The 21,055-nt window shown below is 50.9% G+C and overlaps 1 protein-coding gene across 1 annotated transcript; it reads left to right on the top strand.

Annotated features, from left to right (window-relative positions):
* The first annotated feature begins 697 nt into the window (after window positions 1-697).
* Window positions 698-19,501, top strand: MEAK7 (MTOR associated protein MEAK7). Its single transcript, XM_090261306.1, has 8 exons — window positions 698-803; window positions 7,659-7,836; window positions 9,491-9,721; window positions 10,061-10,205; window positions 11,978-12,403; window positions 16,827-16,945; window positions 18,396-18,575; window positions 19,112-19,501. Exons 2-8 carry the CDS (start codon window positions 7,684-7,686, stop codon window positions 19,223-19,225), a joined length of 1,368 nt encoding a protein of 455 aa, XP_090117432.1. The 5' UTR covers window positions 698-803; window positions 7,659-7,683; the 3' UTR covers window positions 19,226-19,501.
* Window positions 19,502-21,055: the final 1,554 nt, after the last annotated feature.

Here is a 21,055-nt window from a genome sequence, read left to right as displayed (position 1 = left end):
AGTGAGACTGAGAGCCTAAAGCATGTTTGAAGGCGTCTGGGGAGGACTGATCGGAAGAATGCAGGAAGGCCTTGATTACCAGGGAGGTAAGGGGTGTGCTGCGGAGCAGAGGTCGTAGGACAGGAGCCCAGGCGCTGGTTAGGAGGTTGTACTCTCTTCAGGGTGGGCGGGCGCTCCTGGCTGAGAACAAGCGGTAAGGAGTGAGGGGTGTCCGAGGAGAGCTGCCTGGGTCTTAATCCACGGGAGCCTAAGCAGTGGAGGGTCCCGCCTCTCTTCTCTAGCTGTGTCTCCATTTGGGCCCACTCCTCGGGTTATCTTCAGGCAGCTGGTTTCCCCTCTGTCCCCTCATCCCCAGCCACACGCTCTCCCAGGCACAGCCCAACTCCTGTTCCATACTCCAGCCCAGACACTGGGTCCCTCCGCAGACCGGCCTCCCTGACTCCTCCCCTGAATGACCAGCTTCTCACTTCCCCAGACCTTTCTCCAGCCTCTTTCCCAGTTCTTGCTCCAGCTGTACCAGGACTAATCCCTCCCCTCTCACTCGCAGCTTGCCGCCTGCAGCTGCCTCCTGGTCCCACCCACACCCCCAGTCCCGCCCAGTCCATGGCCCCGCCCTTACCAGCCCAGGCCTGCTCACGCCCCATTGGCTGACCCCTTTACAGGGCTACGCCCCCTCAGCCTCCACTTCTGCGATTGCGGCACATGGATGCCCGTCAACGCTGTCGCCTGGAAACAGGGCTGGCCTCTTGAGAGGAAAATCCTTGGACAGTCCAACCGGAAGGCGAGTTAATGAAGCTGCAAAGGTAAGTCCAGTTCAGTGATGACGGAGAGCAGAGGTGGCCTGGAGGCGGAGGTGGGGAACAGGGGCGATGGCCCTGATCCTGGGAGCGAAGGTGCCCGGGGTCCAGGGCCCTGAACCTCCCCGGCTACCCATGCCTCCCGCCCCTAGATGAGGGAAGGTTCGGGGCGATGGCGGTGCAGCATCGAGGAATGGAGGGTCTTTCCGTGTGGTCAGTCGGAGCAAAAATCATCCTGCATCTTCAGCCTTTTGTGTGCTGCAGATAAGAGGGCCCCAGCAAGTGCCATCCCCAGGGTCGAGGCCAGCTATCCGGAAGGGAGAGGAATAAAACATATAGACATGGGAGGGACGGGAGCTTCCGCGGGAGGAGGAGGAGTCAGGGGGCTTATGGTGGAATGTGTATGCGGCGGGAGTGGTGAAGAGGGACTTTCTTCTTGTGTTCTGATCACAACCTACTAGCTTTTACCCAGGTTAGCTGAGTCTGATCACTAAATGCAGGGCAGAAGGAAGAGGGAACGAAAGCACTCCTAGGCTCACACCTCTGCGGGTGAGTGAGTGGGGCTCTCTGGAGGCAGGAAGCCAGCCTTGGGCAGGACAGGTCACCTTCCTGCCAGCCGGACACTGCGCTGCCTGGAGGCTGGCTCAGGCCCAAGCTGACCTTTTGCAGAAGGGCTGCTGGTTCTGTGACATAAACAGGGTTTGGGCTGCTTCTGTCCAGATGAAGCACTTGAACCCTTTCCAGAAAGGGGGTACTGAGGGCCAGTCACCACTCTCAGGACAGTGGCCCCTTGGAGGTGGGGAGTTAGAGGTTGACGAGCCAGGGTGGAGAGCACCCCCAAGCAGGAGCCAGTTGGAGAGGCTCTGAGAAGGGTTGACTGCATTATCCTAGGATGTCCATTCAGCAGAAAAGGCTCCTGGCTGCACCCTGCACCGAGGGAGTTTGTTCCTTCCAAGCTGGGCTATTTCTTTCATTCTAAGGCAAGAACTCAACCTTTCTTGTTGTGTACTCACCTGTTTCTGTCTCTGGCTCCAGAAAGCAGAATTAAATGCCCTATGTTACCTCATTTAATCCTTTTCACCTCATTACAGGTTTAGTGGCACTTCCTCCATTTTACTAAAGTCTGAAAAGGCTTAGTAACTTCCCCCCATCTTTGCTTACACCGTAACTTCAGAGCCTGGAGCCCCTGTGCTGTGAGGCAAGTGTTCTGGATATGATTCGGTGCAGTTCAGTGTGGGCTCTCCCACTTTGCCCCACGGCCCCACATCCTTGGAAGCCAGGGTTTCTCACCCTCTTCCCTACCGACGTTTGGGGCCAGGTAATTATTTTTGTGATGGGAGAGCCTCCTGTGTATTGTAGGATATTTAGCTGCACCCCTAGTCTCTACCCACCAGATGCCAGCAGCAACTCCCTCCACAGTTGTGACAACCAAAAATCATTGCCAAATGTCCCAGTTGAGAACTACTGGTGTGAGCAGTCTTAGAGTAACATGGAGGTGCATCTTCCTGAAAGAGAACTTGATATAAGTAACCTACAGGAGACTCAGGCCAGTGGAAGGTGGTTGCATGCACAACTTGCCAGGAAAAAGTCTGTCCCGCATGGTGAGGCACACCTGGGACAGTCCCATGAGAGAGCCATTGCTGGGGCCTGAAAGAGAGCTCAGGGAATTGCATTTGGGGAGAAGTAAGGAGGCACCGAAGGCCTTCATGTCTTTTCTAAAATTGATTAAAGAGGTTTCTGCCATGGCTGGGATGGATGAACCAGGGAACACGTTGTACCATTGTCGTTACTTCACCTGGCCTTGCAGAAGCTCTTTAAAAGGAGGTAGGCCCTGGCTGGTGTTGCTCAGTCGGTGGAGCACCAGCCTGTGAACCAAAGGGTCGCTGGTTTGATTCCCAGTCAGGACACATGCCTGGGTTTTTGGTCAGGTCCTTAGTTGGGGGCATGCTAGAGGCAACCATACATTGATGTTTCTCTCCCTCTCTCCCTCTTTTCCTTTCTCTCTAAAAATAAATAAAATCTTCAAAAAAATAAATAAAAGGAGGTGGGGCTGTTCTTGGAGTTTTTTTGAGATGCATCCCTTCACCAGTGCCCTTCAGACCAAGAATGATGGGGCAGGGGTAGGGGCCTGTTGTTAGAGGTGCCCCTCTTCCCATAGGCCTGAAGCTCCTACTTGAGGCTACTACACACCCTTGTCCCTCCTACTAGAAAAACTGAGGTCACCTCTAGGCCCTTCTGGCCTCTCCTCCTGGCTCTGCCCAGTACCCACCCCCACGCTGATGGTCCGCACCTCTCCTGTACATTTCTGCCCAACTCGGCTGCTCGCCCAGCTTGTTCCTTTCTCCCAGTGTTTAGACTCTGGCAAGTTGGCTGGGCTGCTCTGTCCTGATTTGTTTTCAGACAACAGTGGAGGAACCTATTTCCAGTGCGACAGAGGAGGAGGTGGGGTGGGCTGGAAGTGAGGGGCAGATGAGAACCCCTTGCTCTGGAGCCCCTTCTGGTACCTTCCCCATACTAGGCCTCACCCCACTGATCTTGGTGTTCACCCCACACCTTTGTGTGCACCGACCCCACTTCCCAGGAGAACCCCCTGTGGGTGCCTGAGCACCCAGCCAGAACATATCTTGACTCCTGTGTTCTTCTCAGCCCGATTCGCACTGATCCCTGCAGCGCTTGCCTGTCTCTCCCTGTTGAACAGGATGCTCCTGCAGGTCCAGGCCTGCCTGAAGCTTCTCTGTGCCACCTGCTCTCTCTGGTGGGCCTGGCCCAGGAGTTGCTGAGCTATTTATTGAAGGAATAGATGCGTATGCTGATGTCAGTGAGTGCCCTGCAGGATGTGGGGGCCTGTGGCCCCTTGGTGGCACAACTCCTGGGCACACTGATTCCTGAATCATGGAACACGTGGAGACTCCTGAGGAATGGCATTTAAATGTTGGCAACCTTTTCACCCCAGTCAGTAGGGCAGCGGGTGTAAAGCCCCTTAAAGAGGCTGATATCCCCTAGGAGGGCAGATCCTTGGTTTTGAGCAGGGAAGAAGCTTTCTTGGGATTCTGGGAAGCTGAAGTGTCCATTTAGATGTCTTTGTTGAGAAATCGGAGGTGGGGTTGTCTTGAGTTCTTGTCCTTGCTTAGGCTCTTGCTGGTGGCTTCTGGGCTTGTGTTCTTTGGGCTGGGTGAGTCGCTTGCTTGTATGTACTGATTGCCTGCCAGGGCCTGGGCTTGGGGGGCCGTGGGGTACAGAGGTGAGGCATCCTGGAGCCATCCTGCTGTGAATGGTAAAGAGCGCGGTGCAGATGCAAAGAGCCCCTGAATGCTGTGGGCCCCTGGGAGTGAATCCTGTAGGAGCTGAATGTGGGATGTTTAGGCCTTCTCAGGAGCTAGGCCAGACCAGCCGCCTGGGATTTACACACAGAGCCCACAAGGTGGTGGGAGAATGGGTTAGTCTATCTGAGACACCAGCAAGGAATGATACAACCATTGGACAGGCACTTCCCCGTGCCTGCGTGTGCCCGATTGGCTTAGGTGCTGGGCAGGTGGCTGTGGGGCAGAGTCTATTCTGTGACTTTCAAATTCTGGCTAACCAGTCAGGCATGACCCTGAGTGCTGGGGTGCGGGATGGGGAGCAAACTGAGTGCGGAAGGATGGGCCCATCTCCATTTCAGTGAAGGCAACAATCTATTCTAGAAAAATCACAAATGCCAGATGGTCTTGGAACCCGGAGGCTGAGTATGGTTGTGGGGTGTGCAAGGTGGACAGCGAGGGCCCTCTGAGCCAGACAAGGGGCAGAAGGGAACTTCCCGGAGGGAAAGGCGTCTGATACCCGAGTGGACCACCCACACTGGGGAGGCTGACCTCGAGAGCCTGCCCAGGTTGGGCACAACCTCGGGTGTTCAGCTTTGATCTGCAGCTGTGCTAACATCTCAAAAACCTTTCCCCCCTGGTGCTGGGAAGATTTCACCTCTTTCAGCATTTAGGTAAGTCATGGGCCTTCATGTCACAGACCTTAAGGTTTTCTAGAGGAAGTGAAAAGTATGATCTTTGGTGTGAAGACCCTATCTAAGAATGAAATGAATTCACTAGGGTGAGTTTTTATACATTTACCACTTTCAAAAGAGCGAGGTAGGACGCAGGGAGAGTTGTGTGACAAATTTTCTGATGACCTGATAAATTAACACAGATTTTGAGTGATTTGAATTTCCCTGGTGTTGTGCGTATGTGTGTGTGTAGTGGGGAATGTGAATCTAAAAATACTTTTGACTAACATTGTCATGATCTACCAGTGATAGATGCTGTACAGACAAAGGTCAAATTACTGAGCAGGCTCCCCAAACAAACCCCCAGCCCCCTTTCCTGGTAAACATGAGCAGTGCAGTTCCCTTCCTAATGATAGCTCTAGCTCTTTTCTGTTCTTCCTGCATCTTTGCTAAAAATTATTAGGACACCCAGTCTCTGACTCGCAGCCAATCCAGACTGAACCCCCCCTTCCTCAGCCCTCCCAAGAAGGCAGCCCCCACAACGTCCCAAGCCCTCTCACACGCTCTTACCAAGACCCCGCGTTTCCTCACTGCAGCTACTTGGAAAGGCAGCTTTGACCACATGGGTTCTGGCTCATCTGCAGCCAGTGGGCGTGGACATGTTTTCTGTTGTGATTTCTGCTGGGCCCTGCCTTAGGACGTTCCATAATGCATACAGCACGTAGGATGTAGGAAATTAGCTGCAGAATCCACGATGTTAGTGCCCTCCTCCTCCCACTGCTTCGCACTCTTTCCTCCTCTCCGCTGGAATTGGTGGTATTTAGAAGCCAGGCGATGATGGCTCATCTCCTAATCCGGTCCTAAATGATCATGTCGTTTCTTGGGGCCCTTAGAAGACTGACGGAAGAGGAAGGGTCTGCCTTGGCGTGACTGGATTGTACTCCTGGAGGGGGCCAGGAGCCCGCTGGTGCCGCCCACGGTGTCGGAGGGTGAGGGAAGCCTCGTGCAGGCTGGAGCCCAGGGCCCGAGGTTTCCTTCTTGGCTCTTATGCTGCTGAGAAACCTGAGCAGTGGAAGCATTAAGATCAGATGGCCCATGAGTGATAGCCCTAAACTGGGGCACGTGAGCCCTCATTTCCAGCCTGCCTCGTGAGTGTGCTGCAGCCCCTCTCCAAGGAGTCCTCGGCGGGAGTCTTCCTGTTCAGGGCAGCTGGGTCCTCCTGCCAGAATGACTGTGACAAAAAAAAAGATGGAAAAATAACCAAGTTGGAGAGGATATAGTGAAATCGGAGCACTTGTGCTTTGCTGCTGGGAATGGAAAATGGATAACACTTTGGGGGTTCTTCAAAAGTTAAACATCAGATTACCGTAGGACCTAGCAATTCTACTCTGAGGCCTACACCCTCAAAATGTGAAAGCGGGGACTCAAACAAGTACACGTGAATAGTGCTGCTGTGAACATGTGTAAACAAGTACCCAAACGGTAGAAAGAGCCTAAATGTCCATCAGCAGATGAATGGATAAACCAAATGCGGTATCTTCACACACTGCAGTATTACTCAGCCACCGAAAAGAAGGAAGTGCTGACACCTGCTATAACATGGATGAGCCTTGAGAGCGTTCTGCTGGGTGAAAGAAGTCAGTTACAAAAGAAGACGTGTATGATTTCATTTACATGAAAAGTCCAGTGTGGGCAGATCCCACAGGGACAGCACATTAGTGGCTACCAGGGACTAGGGGGAGGGGGAACAGGGGGTGACTAGTAATGGCTATAGGGTTTCATTGGGGCATGATGGAAATGTTTTGAAACTATGTAAGATGGAGTTTGCACAATATTGGGAATTTACTAAGTGCACCAAGTTGTATCCTTTAAAAGGATAAATTTTATGTTATGTGACTCTCACCTCAGTAAGAAGAAAAGATTCCAGCTGTACCCCATTCCCCTTGAGGTTTTGAACAGCCAGGACTCAGCAGACCTGTTATACTTTGAGCCCTCTGGGGCGGCCTGTCCCTTACTGTCCTGTGGGAGACTGTTGGCATGTGCATTGACTTAGCTTATGGAGAGCTTGTCCCCCCAGCAATTTCACCAACGCGAGTTTCCAAATTAAGTTTTAGGATGAGAATTACAAAGTCACAGCACTCCCCGCTTAAGAGATTTTTTTCATCTGATTGTGCTTTCCTCCTTTGAACCCATGGATTTGTTGGCATTTGACCCCCTTCTGTAATAAAGTCTGTGACAATGAACAAAGGTCATCAAAGGTCACCAACGGTCACCTGCCTTTGGGTACTAGTCTCTGCAAACATTCCTGAGCTCATTGACTGGATAATTAACTCTCTGAGGTAGGGCTGTGATTATAGCCATTTTAGAAATTGCGGCACAGAGTTCCTGTAGCTTCCCCATGGCTGGCTACGGAGCTAGTAGGAGACAGAGCCACGATCACAAAGGAAAACCTCTTGTATGGTGTTTCCCTTTGTCCATGATATTTTCAAGGTGTTGATTTTATTCAAATACACGTGATCATCCAGGCATCAGATTATTTTCAACTAAGTTTTTTTAAAAAATGAATATTTAGATTAAAATACTGATTTTTCTACCTTTTAGTTATATTAGTTTGGGAACTATGTTTTTAAATCGAGAAATCTATAAACTGACAATTCTGAGCATGTTTTCGGAGACTATAGAAATCAGTACAAAGTATTCACATTTATTTATCTTGGCTATTAAGTTCCACCACATAGAAACAACATTACATAGCTCTGATGTGTTTTAAACGCATTTCGCAGCTAAGTCAGTATTCACTAACTTGATCATATAATTATCAATGCTTATTTTCTATGATTATGACATTTTGATTTTTCTCTATAACTTGATATCTTTTCCTTCTGCAGAGACCCCTGCCAGACATAAGGAAGGATGGGGAACAGCGCAAGCCACCCAGGGCAGAATGTTTGTTTGCAGTTCCTTCCTAAGGAGCAGGCTGAGATGGCCAGATTGTTTGATGCTCTATCATCGGAGAAAGGAGGCTCAAATACCTCGCCCAGATCCTTCTCTCTGAAGGCACTAAAGGCAAGAGAATAGTCATCATCAAGATCTGCAAGAATCTGTAAACTATGGCCCCAGGGGCCAAAATTGGCTCTCCACTTTTCTAAGTCTTAATTTTAAAAAGTTCATTTTCTGTAAAGGGTCAGATAGTACATATTTCCACCTTTGTGGGCTACCGTGGTGTCTGTCACAGCCACTCTGCTCTGCCTTCCGATCACATTTCTAACCTGAGGTTGAACAAAGGGGCCAGGGCTGCTTCCCATCCCTTGACTTCCAGGTGATGGACCGGAATTCGTAGGTCCAGTAACCACCAAGTTTCAAGTGTTCCTTTGTCCTCGGAATCTTATGGCACTCCTAACAAAATAGTGATGTTTCAGAGTCAAGGTTCACCTGACAAGAAGTTCAAACTTCCTGCCTCCCCATCCTTTTGTCCAATTCCATGGGGCTTTTAACTGCCTGTCTTGAGTGCTCAGACTGAGGTGAGACACTGGCAGAGACAACACCAGCCCCTCTTCTCGGGCCGTGGGAAGGGAGGCAACATGCAAAGGCATTTTGGCAGCCTCTTCTTCTAGAACACGTAGCACAGAAGCTGATGGGCGTTGGGGCCCTCCAACATCTTGCTTGACAGATGAGGAAACTGGCCAGGGAGATTATGTGGGTCATAGCTGTGTGGTATAGATGCGTGTGCACCAGTATCTCCACCAGACCAAAACCACCGCCATCTGCCTGGTCCCCCCGCGTGCTGGAGCAGACAGAGCCAGACAGGCCACTTAAGAGCTTGACTGCAGACTTGGGGGCATCATTCATAAGTGTTGATGAGATAAACATGGTTAAAGTTGATCAGAAAAGCTCGGTCACTGTAATAAAGTTTCCTTTGGTAAGGAATTCAAGCTTGCTTTTCTGGTAGAATTTTCAAAACACTGACAATAGATACACTCTTTCTGAGTAGTCAGGGTGGGTACCAGCCTTACAAAACTTCGGACTATGGATGCTGTTGCAAACAGTGTAGATACAGTTGTTACTAGAGAATCCAGTTTTCAGACACCACTATGATGGAAATTCATGATTTGCTTTCTCTCACCATTTATTTTTAGTCCCTGAACCAAATATGATCTGATGTTGGTCAAAAGGAAAGCGATATTTATAGGATGTTATTGGCAAGACATTAAGAACTAGATTTTAAGTTTTAATAAAAAATAACTAAAAATGCATATTGAGCACAAAGAACTTAGATAAGAACTGAAGGCTAGCTAATATATTTGGAAGTCTCTAATATAGAGGAGACCAAATTAGCTATAAATAGACATTTGCATCATATGTTAATGAGTTCGAACATGCAAATGGCAGCTATCAGTATAGGATGAAGCAGAGTGAAGAGCAGATGCTGGCCAGAGACAGGAACGGCAGGGCCAACCTGGGGAGACGGAAAAGTTTGGAGAGGTGGGAGCAGACTGGAAGAATCTGATGGCCAAGATGAGCCGCGAGCCAGGTTGTGTTATGTATGTGGGTCCTTGGGTGATGTGGTGCCCAAGGTGGGTGGGGGGCATGGTACATGTGGGGTTTAGGAAGGTAGCATGCTGGTAGGAGCACCCTAGCGTGGCAGTGGTTGGTCTTGGTCCCCTTGTTAGCACATTAACTTGTACCCTGTCTAGCCTTTTCTTCTGCTTGCCCTTAACAGAGCCACATTGGGGAAGCTCTTCCCCCAGAGATGGTCACCAGACTGTACGATGGCATGCGGAGGGTTGATGTGACGGGACAGGCCAAGGGGCCCAGTGAGAGTGTCTCCCAGGAGCAATTCACAGTGTCGATGTCTTACCTGCTGAAAGGGAACTCCAGGGAGAAGAGTCTCGTGATCATGAAAATGATTTCTGCCACAGATGGTCCTGTGAAAGCAAGAAAAGTTCACAAGGTAGAAAGGCCACGAGGACCACCGCAGCCATCCCAAGTAGTCTCGGTGTCCTTAGGTGGGGGACTCAGAGTGGGAGCATCATAGAGATGTCCACTTTTGGGGAACCCTATATCGCAGAACTGGTTGAGGTCAGAACTGGACAAAGGCCCTGGCAAAACCAGACCAGCCATAGGTATCATTAGAAAAATGAATAACTACCTAATTTATGTTACCTTTTCCCACATTGTGGCCATTGTAGTTGGTATTATAAAGAGATAAAACAGTCTTCCCCTTGTTGATGTGACGTAGGGCATCAGTCATGGCAGAATGTTATTAACGGTAAGATTTGTAATCTTCAAGTTTACAGAGGATCTCGTTGGATCTGTAGCGCACGTGCTAAATCACAGACAGGAGCTGAGAGGCTGGATTCAGAAGAAGGCGCCAGGCCCTCCGCCCAGGGTGCAGGTCCTGGCTGCTCAACTGTTCTCCGAGATGAAGCTTGCAGGCAAGTGCCCTGTGTGTGCTTGCATGGAGACCTTGGTGGCAGAGTAGGGTGATACCACACTGCTTCAACTACTGTAGCTCTGCACAAAGTTTTGTAACCTGAAAGCATGAGTCTTCCTTGGGGACACTATTAAGATCGTCTGATTTGGTTGGTCTCTGACTTCTCATAGTATTTCCTTAGAACCCTTACTCTGCAAGGTCTGTAGTGATGTCCCCACACTCATTTTGTATCTTAGTGATTGGAGTCTTCTCTTTTTTTTCTTGGTCAGTCCAGCTAAAGGTTTGTCTATATTTTGTTGGTATTTTCGAAGAGCCGACTTTTGGTTTTGTGGATTTTCTCTTTGTCTAGTTCCTGTTTCATTTATTTTCACCCAAGTCTTCTATTTCCTTCCTTCTGCTTCCTTTAGAGTTTAGTTTGGTCATCTTTTCTAGTTTTTTAAGCTAGAAGGTGAGGTTACTGGTTTGTGATTTCTTCTTTTCCACCATAGGCTTTTATGACTATGAATTTCCCCCTAAACACTGCCTCCCTTGCGTTCCGTAAGTTTCAGGATGCCACGTTTTTGTTTACATTCACTCTCAGTGTTTTCCAACTTCCCTTATGGTTTCTGCTTTGGCCTCGGCCATTTAGAGGTATGTTACTTAATTGCTACACGTTTGTGTATTTTCCAAACTGCCTTCCGTTACTGATTTATAATTTTATTATTTTGTGGTTGAAGGACATATGGTACATGATTTCAATCTTTTTAAATTTATTAAGTCATGTTTTATGACCTAACATTCTGTTCTGGAGGTGGTCTTATGTACACTGGAGAAAAATGTGGACTCTGTTATTGTTGAGTGAGAAACAGGATATGTTTAAATTTACTTGGAATTTAAAAATACCTTGTGGGGCATCTCCGTGCAAAGTAGACTGGTTTTATAAAAGTATCACTGTTTTTTATTATAAAGCTGGATTTTTAAATGCAGTTTGCAAATAGATCATATTTCAAAGATTCATTTAAGTGAGGTATTTGGAACTTGACAAGAATGGTAACATAATGTCTGTCAAGTGCCAGTAGTTTGTCTTCTGGTATCACCACTGCACCACCTCCGCGCTTGGTAGGTAAGAGACAGAAAACAGGATTATAGATGCTGCTTTGAAACAGCTAAGCACAGGGCATAGTTAATGGGACCTGTCCTTCCTGATAAACTGGCAGGGTGCAAGGAAGTTACCAACCACTACCTTGACTTGGCTGAGAACACTGCCTGACCCCTGGACAAGGGGCCTTGGGGCCGCATTCTCGGGAGAAATTGCTGAGGGTTTCAGGCTGGGCCCCGGGGTGAGGGTATGGCTCTCTCTCCCCAGCTTCTGAAATGCTGCTAAGAAGGGAGAAAACCATGAGTGCTGACATTGAATTGTTTAGATCTGCGTTGTCCAACAGATATAGTTCAAGCACTAAAGTAAAACACACACGGAATTTTAAGTATTCTAGTAGCTGTATTAGAATAATAAAAAGAAACAAGTGAAACTGACTTTACTAATATATCCAAAATATAATTTAACATTGGTGATCAGTCAATCAGAAAAACGATTGAGATATTTTACATTCTTTTTTCCATACCAAGTTTTTGAAACTGGGTGTGCATTTCACACTTACTGCGCATCTCAGTTCAGACAAGCTACCTGCTGAGTGCTCAGGACCCACGCGTGGCTCCCACGTTGGACAGCGCAGGTTTAGGTGAGTAGATTTAAGGAGATGTGATCACCTGCTAATACTGTTTCCCCTCCCCTAGACGGCAAGACGATGCTGGGGCCCCAGCAGCTGGACTGTGACTGTGACCAGGCTGTGATCGAGGACTGGGTGTTCAGAGCCCACCTCGTGGCCACATTCCTGAGTGTGGTCATCCACAGGGGCTTCCTCCTGCACTTGTCCCTCGATCTAGCCACTCTGGTCCCCCAGCGTGAAGTTGACCAGGCGCAGGAGTTTGAGAGTGTCCTGGACGTCCTGTCGGTCATCTATGTCAACTCCCACCTGCCCAGGGAGCAGCAGCATCGCTGGCGTCTGCTCTTCTCGTCCGAGCTCCACGGGCACAGCTTCTCCCAGCTGTGCAGGCGCATCCCACACCGCGGGCCCTGCGTGCTGCTCCTCGAGGACCACGATGGCCATGTGTTCGGCGGGTTTGCCTCCTGCTCCTGGGAAGTCAAGCCTCAGTTTCAAGGTAAGACCTAGTTGCCAAAATGCAGTGGTAGCGCGGCGCTTGTTAGCAGTTCTGGTCGGATGGCTGCCGCGTGGAGACCTCTGAGCACGGACAAAGGAGGGCGTGTTAATAAGGATGTGAGCATTTCTTTCATCGTCTCCTCCAAGGGTTTGTCTAGACATGTTTGGGAGGAAAGTGGAACATCGCGCTGCTTTATGGTGGGTAAATGCTTCACGGATTTCTTTTTTGATTCTGACAAGGGGGTCAGGCAAGCAGGACAGGTATCCTCACCTTGGATGTTAGGCTTATTAAATGTGCCAGGTCCAGGCTGTGGATGCCTCGTAAGGGATTCTTCAGATGGGATGTTTTCTCTCATGGGACCGTCTTCCTTTCCTAGGAACCCCTGTGTGTCTGCTTTGCTGCTTCTGCCATGGCTTTGGCTTTGTGATTTTGCTGGAGTTTGGGAGTTTTGTGTGGGATCTCAAGTGCAGCGAGTGAGCGGCTCTAAGTGAGTGATTCCCCCTCCTCGTGGAAAATGCTCTGGTAAACATTTTTTTTTTTTTCTGGTAAACATTTTTAAAGGACCATTGTTGAAAACGTTCCTCTGTTGGGCAGACTCAGGGGTGAAACTGCCTTCCTCGGGTTTGCTGTCGCTGCGTGTCCCATGGTGTGTGGCCTGGGTGCCCGAGTCTGTTCTCAGCAGGGCTCCTCCGGACCAGCGGCCGTGAAGTGGAGGGCTTTTCCTAGTGGCTCACTCCCATGGGCTAAATGAATTCTGGGTCCCTCCCAGAGAGGGGGCGAGGCTAATACCCTCCTTGGCTGGGTGAGTGGAAGGGAGGATCCAGGGACCTGAGATTCAGAAGCAGGAGAGAGGCCTCTTGGACGGTGATTGCACTTCCGAATCAGCCGGTCACCAGCTCCCATCCGTCCTCCCTGCGCCCCTCATGCCTGTTTTTGCCATCTGGCTCTCAGCAGCATTGTGCAGCCGCCTTCTCACCAGCCCTCTGCTTTTAGCCTCACCCCCTCAATCCATTTGCCACATCCCGGCTCTTCTCCTGGAAACCCTTTAACAGATGCCCCCAGCCCTCAGGGCGGTGCACCTTTTATCTGCACTCTCAGGACCCACTCCTGTCCCCTTGCCATCCGTGCTCAGTCCCGCTGAACTTCCTGCGGTTCCAGAACAGGCTGTGCTCCGTCTTGTCTCAGGACTTGGCACAGGCTGCTTTCCACCTCCTCCGTCTGTTTGCATAGCCAGCTTATTGCTGGAACTCAGCCCAGGGTCACCTCCTCCAGGAAGCCTTCCCAACCATGTGAGGGTCATGTGCCTCCTGTGGTCCTCAGTCATGCTGCACGCCTCTGGAATTGTTTCTGTCTTTCTGTCACTAGGCAGAGCTTCTGTCAACTGGGGTGCTGTGTCCAGGTGCAGAGCTGCTGTTACGGGAGAGGTTTTAGCAGCAGCAGGCACCCCCTTTCCTGGGATGGGCAGAAGGAGTCATGAGATGAAGGCTGGGTACCTCCTTCCTGGAGAGCCTGTTATTTCTAGGATTTTATTTTCCCTCGGTTTTAGAATATTCCTGATCTTCAGTCCAGGTGCTGCTACCGGCTCTTCCCCACTGTGTCAGGGGTCCCCAAGACCATGCACACATCAGTGATTCCCTAGCAAGACTCATGGACTCAGCATATAGCTGTGCTCATGGCCACAACTTATATCCGTGAGAAGATGTAGAGCAAGATCAGCACAGGGCTGAAGTCTTGGAGAACCAGGCAGCAGCTCCCAGAGTCCCCTCCCAGGGGAGCCACACAGGACGTGCTAAAGTCCCCCAGCAACAAGCTGTGATGACATATGTGAGGTGCTGTCCAGCAGAGAAGCTCATTAGGGACTCAGCACTCAGGGTTTTATTGGGGGCCAGTCAGGTGTCATCAGATCTCAGACTCCCAGGAGGAAAGAGGTGTTCAGCACCAATCCCTCTGTACAAACAGCTTAGGCACAGGGAGCCACTCTCATCAGGTCTGTGGGTGGTGGGGACCCTCCTGAAATCCAAGTCCCCAGACGTCAGCCAAGGGCCACCCTTGGAAGCAGGCCTTCCTGGGGCCACAGTCTTAGGCCTGCGGCAGCCTGTTCCATAGCGCCCCCCTGCTCCCCCCATTCCCTATCACACTGTCATGGGGGGGGGGGGGCTTAGCCTCTCCCTGCTTCATCTGCAGGCTTTGGCGGAGTGACAAGTGGCTCTCTCTCGTGTGGTTGGAGGCTGTGCTTTAGGTAATGGGGAAAAAACAACAACTGAGAATCATTATAGACAAAACATTCGCTTTTTCCAACTCCTTTAATATTAACTCCAGGTATTTAATGTTTTATTAACAAGCAGAATTAATCTGCCTGAAAAACTGTGGAAAAATGCAGTTACCAAGTTCTCCAACTTGAGTTCATTCTGTTCTGAGATGTGAGGCTGGCATCCCAGCAGAGGGCAGCCTTGCATCAGCGTCCGGTCAGAACCTGAAAGCATTCTTGTCCTTTAGTCTTGGAAACCATCGCTTCTGTTTAGGGCTTGAAGTGGAGTGACTGACACAGGGTCACTTCACTTTTGCTCTGTCTTCAGAGGTGCAGTTGACAGGCCTGTGGCTTTGGACGGAGCATAGAGCCTCACGCGTCCAGCTCTGGTCGTGGTCTGGGCAAGGTGTTGATTTCTTTGGACCCCGATTCCCCAGAATTATGGGACATGGTGCTGTGGGAAAGCAGGTTGTAAATTGCATCCCAATGGGTGGGTTGCAAGTATCGCTATGGTGAGAGTTAGGCTGGAGCCTCACTGTTGGTGTGACTTTTTTTGCAGGTAACACTGACCCCATGGGTCCTTACTGCCACCTCCTAGAAAGACTCTTATCCCATGTGGCCTCCCTGCTGGGGGCCACCCACCCCCGATGGCCTAGAGGAGTCCATTGCAGCTGAGGGGCCTCTGCTTTGTGCCCCTGTTGCCTTGCTTAGCATCAGGACTGAGTAAATGTTGGTCGAAAGACAGCCTTAAGATTGCAAAGCAAAGCGATGCTCTGCCCAGCACTGGGGACAGCAGGGTGAAACCAGGTAGCTCATTGCTTCTAACACTGCCCCCAGCCTGCTGGGGCCACCCAAGCCCATGGACTCAGGCCTGAGTCTCTGCTTAAAGTCCTCTGTCACTGGCTCTAGGTGACTGCTCCAGGTTCATCTCCCTACTTCCCCACCCCAGTGCTCACGAACCCTTCAGGACAGGGAAGGGTCTCTGCTTAGTTTTGTCCCTGCAGGGGGTGGGGGTCCTCCAGGGAGTGGCTCTTGCCCCAGCCATCTGCATCTCAGGATGTCCTTCCTGAAGCTCTTTCTGCAGAAGAGCGCTGACCACCCTGGCCGCACCCTCGTGGACCCGTCTGGATTGAGGCCTGACCATCGCTTGCCCAGCTCTGCGCCTTGAGGCTCTTCAGGGCTCCATACCTCCTCTGTGTCCATCCTTCACATCTGTGCCCTCATTTACTTCCCGGAAGCTTCCTTCCGCCCCACAAATTGCCTGACCCCGAAGTACCATGCACTGGGCTTGTGTTGGCTTGTATGGCTTGTTTTGACATCAGGTGCCCTTCATGTTGTCACTGTGAAGGGGCAGGCCTTTGGGCCAAGTTTTCATGACTTTGGGGACATCTCTTGTTTGGCTTCCCCTGAGCTGGGAGCTCCCTGGGGGCATGGTGTAGCCTCCATCCCTCTCCCCAGTGCTGAATGTGCTTCTGGGATGAATGTATCGAGAAAGGAAGGGTGAGTTGGGGTGCCATTCACTTCCACAGTTTTGATAGGTACCTCCTTCCAATGGCGGCATGCACACGCTTGCGCCCTTGGACAGAGTTAGATGGTCACCTTTTACTGTCTGTCCCCTTCCTTCCCTGTGGGGCAGCCGTGTGTCTGTAGGTCCTTTCTTTCCTTTGGATGGTGCGCTTCTAGGATGGGAACAGCCTTGCACAGTGTCAGGTGCTGACTTGGGGAGGCGGTGCCAGCACCGAGTCACTTCCTGGGGTGGCCGCCTGCCCCCTTGCTCTTAAGTTAAAAGGGCACCCGCCTTTCCTGACTTGGATGCGTTCTTCTGATGAACAGCGGGCAGAGTTTCCATCTCTGCTTCCCTGATGAGAGTGCAAAAGTGTCCCCAGCAAGCAGGCGTTGCGTTTCTTTTTAGTTGTCACTCTCACCCTGGAACCCTCAGCTCCCCTCTGGGGCCCTGGGCAGCTGGAAGGCCTTTCTCCTGTGGGGCCTGGGAACTGCCCACAGGTCTGTGGTGGCTGATCTGTGGGCGTGTGGGAGCTCAGGGCACATCTGAAGACCCATGTGGTGGTCCTCGCCACTTTGCCTTCTGCGTGGTGGCTTGTTTGCAATCCCTACTTCGCTCTGTGTCCAGCTCAGATCAGACATCCTGTTTATTTGTGATCTGGTCACTTTCAGGGGACAACAGATGCTTCCTGTTCTCCATCTCCCCCAGAATGGCTGTGTACACTTGCACAGGCTACAACGACCACTACATGTACCTGAATCACGGGCAGCAGACCATCCCAAATGGACTGGTGAGGACTGGGGAGGGCCGGGGACGTCCCACCTGAGTGGTGTCCATCCTGGTGGAAGTGGTCCTGATACGCCCAGGCTGACACTTCTGGCACCTCAGGGGCACTGTGTGCATTTGGTCACACAAGTGTGCCAGGTTTCAGGGTCGTGATGAGTGACAACTAGGACAGAATTTCTCTTCTGGGAGGGTGGAACCTCTGTTGGGGTGTTTTGGTGTTTTGTGTGCAAATGGCAGATTTGGCCAGTTTTCCTGGTAATCAGATCGTTGGCCTGTAGCCTTCATGGCAGGACATGGCATCAGTGTCAGACCTGTCACCAGGCCCTGCCACCCTGCCATTTGCCTGGGGGATGAGCTAGGAAAGGGGGTGTGCCCAGGGGTAGGCTCCCTGGATCTGTGGGGAGCTGTCAACAGCAACAAAAGAGTGGATGGGGCTCCAGTTGGGGTGACTGCACCTCCTGTCTGCTCCGTGCTGCAGCCTGGAGACTGAGCTGCAGGAAGAGGAGGATGAGGGTGAAGGCCGAGGGCAGGCAGAGGGGCTGAGGTGGGCAGGGGGCAGGCACCCATGTATACACACCTATGAGCCAGCTAAGTGTGGGTGGGAAATGTGTCTCCTACCAGCATCCAGCCAATTTTTTTCTGCTTAACAAAAAACTCCTCTTGGGAAATTCTAGTCCTATGCTTGCAGAGCCAGGGGCCAGGAAGGCTGGTCCCCCTCGGCAGGGCGGAGGGTGCCCCCCCGTGCTCCTTTCAAGGCTTGTGCGTGCCTGCCACGGGGCCACCTAAGGGCCCCTGGACTCCTCCTGGAAAGGGCAGTCTGGTGACCACAGGGGCAAGGGCTTTGACCTCAGGAGCAGCACCCAGTAGGTCCCCAGGAATCACCAATAGTCAGTCCGAGGGAGAGAAGCAGCTCTGAGAATCAACTGCCTTTTCTTGTGTTGGTTTCTGGCTCAAAAGTAGTTCCAGGCCACCAGGAACAGGAGGTGGCACCCAGACAAGTGATCGGGGAGGTGGAACACCAGTTCTGTTCTCATCACCCCGAGCTTGGAGCCAGCAAGCAGTGTGGCGGGCGGTGGCAGACCAGCTCTGTGTCGCCCCCGGTCTGCTTCCTGTTCCCTCTCCTTGCACTGAGTGAGGGGCTTACACCCTCAGCACCGCCCCCTGGTCTGTGTGGGATGAGGGTCCCTGCCTGCAGGTTCTCCATCACTGAGTTCTCTGGGCCCTGATGCTGTGTGTTCTCCGTCCTCTACCATCAGCGGTGCGGCCCCGTGAGAGAGCCATGAGTGGGGTGTAATGGGATATGTAAACTGCACCAATCTATGTATTTCCAAGTTAAAAAAAGAAAATTATGCTCACTTCCCATCCACCCTCTGCTCAGACTGGTCCCTAAGGCTGATGTGGGCCCGGAGTCTGATATTCAGACTGAGGAGGTGCTGGTGGCCTTCCCTTCGCAGGGCATGGGAGGGCAGCATAATTACTTTGGGCTGTGGATCGACGTTGACTTTGGGAAAGGACACAGCAAGGCCAAGCCCACGTGTACCACGTACAACAGCCCTCAGCTCTCGGCCCAGGAGGACTTCCGGTTTGAGAAGATGGAGGTGTGGGCGGTTGGAGATGCCTCCCAGACGCAGCCGGTGAGCATGGGGGGCATTTCTGCCCTTTCTCGGCTTTACCCCTTTTATAGATGGAAGCATCCAGAGACAGTTTATTCCAACTTTGTTTCTATCAGTTGTCATTTTCAGAGAACGTTTCTAGCTGGCCAGAGAGATGCCCATGGGTGCACAGCGGAGTCCTGTTGGGGTCTGCTGGGCAGGGCGGGGGGTGGTAGCAGATTAGCAGAATGAATTGCCTGGGAGGTGGACTCTGCCCAAGGTAGGGACTTGGGTAGGTGGGTGGCCCGGTCTGCAAGGTGAGGAGGGTCGGGGTGCCTTTTAGTTCTGTGGTTCTGCAGTGAGTCATTGTTGGGCCTTCTGCAGCTTGTCTCCTCCCTAGGATGACATGCCAGGATAGGGGGACCTCAGTGAGGCAGCCAGAGCCCCCACAACATTTCCTTGTGGCAACAGTAGGATACTGATCCCCTCTTAATAAGCTCGAAACCAGCAGAACATCACTGCCTGTTCTGTGCTGCACATCCTTGGTCATTAACATACCCACTTCCCTTTTTCCCAAGGTCACCAGCAGCAAGAGTATCCTTGATGTGGACCCTGAGGCCCAGGCCCTACTGGAGATGAGTGGGCGGGCTCGCCACAGCGAAGGGCTCCGGGAAGTCCCCGAGCAGGAGTGAGGTGGAGCCTGGAGCATGACCCTGCGGACAGAGCACACAGCCTGCAGACCTTCTCGCTGTCCCATGCACGCTTCACTTGAACACAGAGCTGCCCTGGCCGTGTCCAGGTGGCTCTGGATGTGATTAATTGGAACAGTAAAATTCCTCTGCAGCCATAAATTGATTAGTGGGTATATTGTCCCCCAAAAACCTGTGTGTCAAATTAGCAACTTAGCTCTTATACTTTGTTAATTTTGTATTACTAAAATGCAAAGACACTGAGACATTTGAAACCTCTGCAGGAATCAACATTTGATGTGCAAGTGAATTCTTGTGTGTAGGGGGTTCCCCTCTCTGGGGTCTCTTAGCCTCTGGCTAGGCCTTCCCAGTTAAAGTACCTTGACATTCCATTTTGACTGGTAAAGGACAGAGGTATTTGAATGGGAATCTTGACGTTTTTCGAGGTACTAATAGGGGGAAATAGTTGAAGATTTTGAAGCTAACAGTGGCACTGGTCTTCAATAGGTGTTTATAATAAGGGTCCACATCTGCCATCTCAGCTGTTTTTAAATGAACCTGTACCAGGAGCAAATGGGAAAATGAGAGAAGCAAAGGTGTGTTTCTATTATTGATCTAATGTGGGGGACATTTGGGGCCCTAATACAGGCAGTTGCATGAATTAGTGGTGAGCAGGTTGGCAGCACCGGCCTGGGTTCTGGACCTGACATGCACCTGCCAGTATCACCTTCCTGCCGAGTGCGGCTCCCACAGGGGAGGGCTGCTAATTTGACAGTTTGGGCTCCCTTTAAACAAACCTAAATCCTAAAATCCTAAAATACTAACGACCACTTAGGTGGGCTGGGCTTCCAAGCAGAGCTGCCATCTCCCAGGCCTGAAAGAACCCTATAAACACACTGCAAATTCCCTCCTTCAAGGAGCTGTGGGTTCCTGTCTCAGACATACCTCATCCTCATCTTTTGCGGTGTACTTTGACCTTTTATTATAGAGTTTGCCCTGATTATAAGCCATAGCAAATGAGCTGTTTGCATTTTGAAGGTTCTGCATTTTCTACCACAAGGCTCATCAAACTTTGCACTTAGCAGTGCCCTTGACTGAGCAGAAGTGCCCTGCAAATTAGCCTTCACAAGAAAAGCACACACTGTCACTGCGTTTGGAGGGTCTGTGAAGGGGCAGCAGTGTGACACACACAGACTCAGTCATGATTGATTTTCCTTATGAAAAGCCATTTTAACCCTGGCTGGTGTGGCTCGGTTGTTGGTTGGACATCGTCTTGCGAACTGAAAGGTCACTAGTTTGATTCCTAGTCAAGGCACATGCTAAGTTGTGGGTTAAGTCCCCAATCGGGGCACATAACAAGAGGCAACCAATTGATGTTTCTCTCACATTTATCTTTCGCTTTCTCCCTCTCTTCCCTCTTTCTCTCTTAAAAAAAAAAAAGGTTAGTTTATAACAGCTATTTATAATAGCTTCTCAGGTATATTATGTGACTTCCTAACTAATGGGGTAGCAATGACAGGATTTGGGGATCCTCAGATATCCTTGCCATAAATCCTAAGAATGGAGTCTTGAATCTTCAGTTTGTTGTGGAATTTTTAAAATAAAATGCAAGAAATACCTCACTAATTAAAGGTCATTGGTGTCCATACCCTGAGTACCATTTACTGCTGCCTCTGCTGGTGGCTGTCAGAGGGGCTTAGGTTTTGTTTGTGTGTGTGCTCTCTGCCTTGCCCGTATTCTCACGAGAGTGCAGGTCACAAATGGGGACATGTTTCCAAAGACTGCACACTGACAGGAGGGACAGAGGTGCCCAGTCCAGGTGCTGGGTAACCT

Source organism: Furipterus horrens, unplaced genomic scaffold (assembly GCF_987537825.1).
Source record: "Furipterus horrens unplaced genomic scaffold, mFurHor1.1.pri manual_scaffold_13, whole genome shotgun sequence".
NCBI classification, from domain to species: Eukaryota; Metazoa; Chordata; class Mammalia; order Chiroptera; family Furipteridae; genus Furipterus; species Furipterus horrens.
Note: the sequence above shows the minus strand (reverse complement) of the source record. Positions and strands in the feature narration are given on the sequence as shown.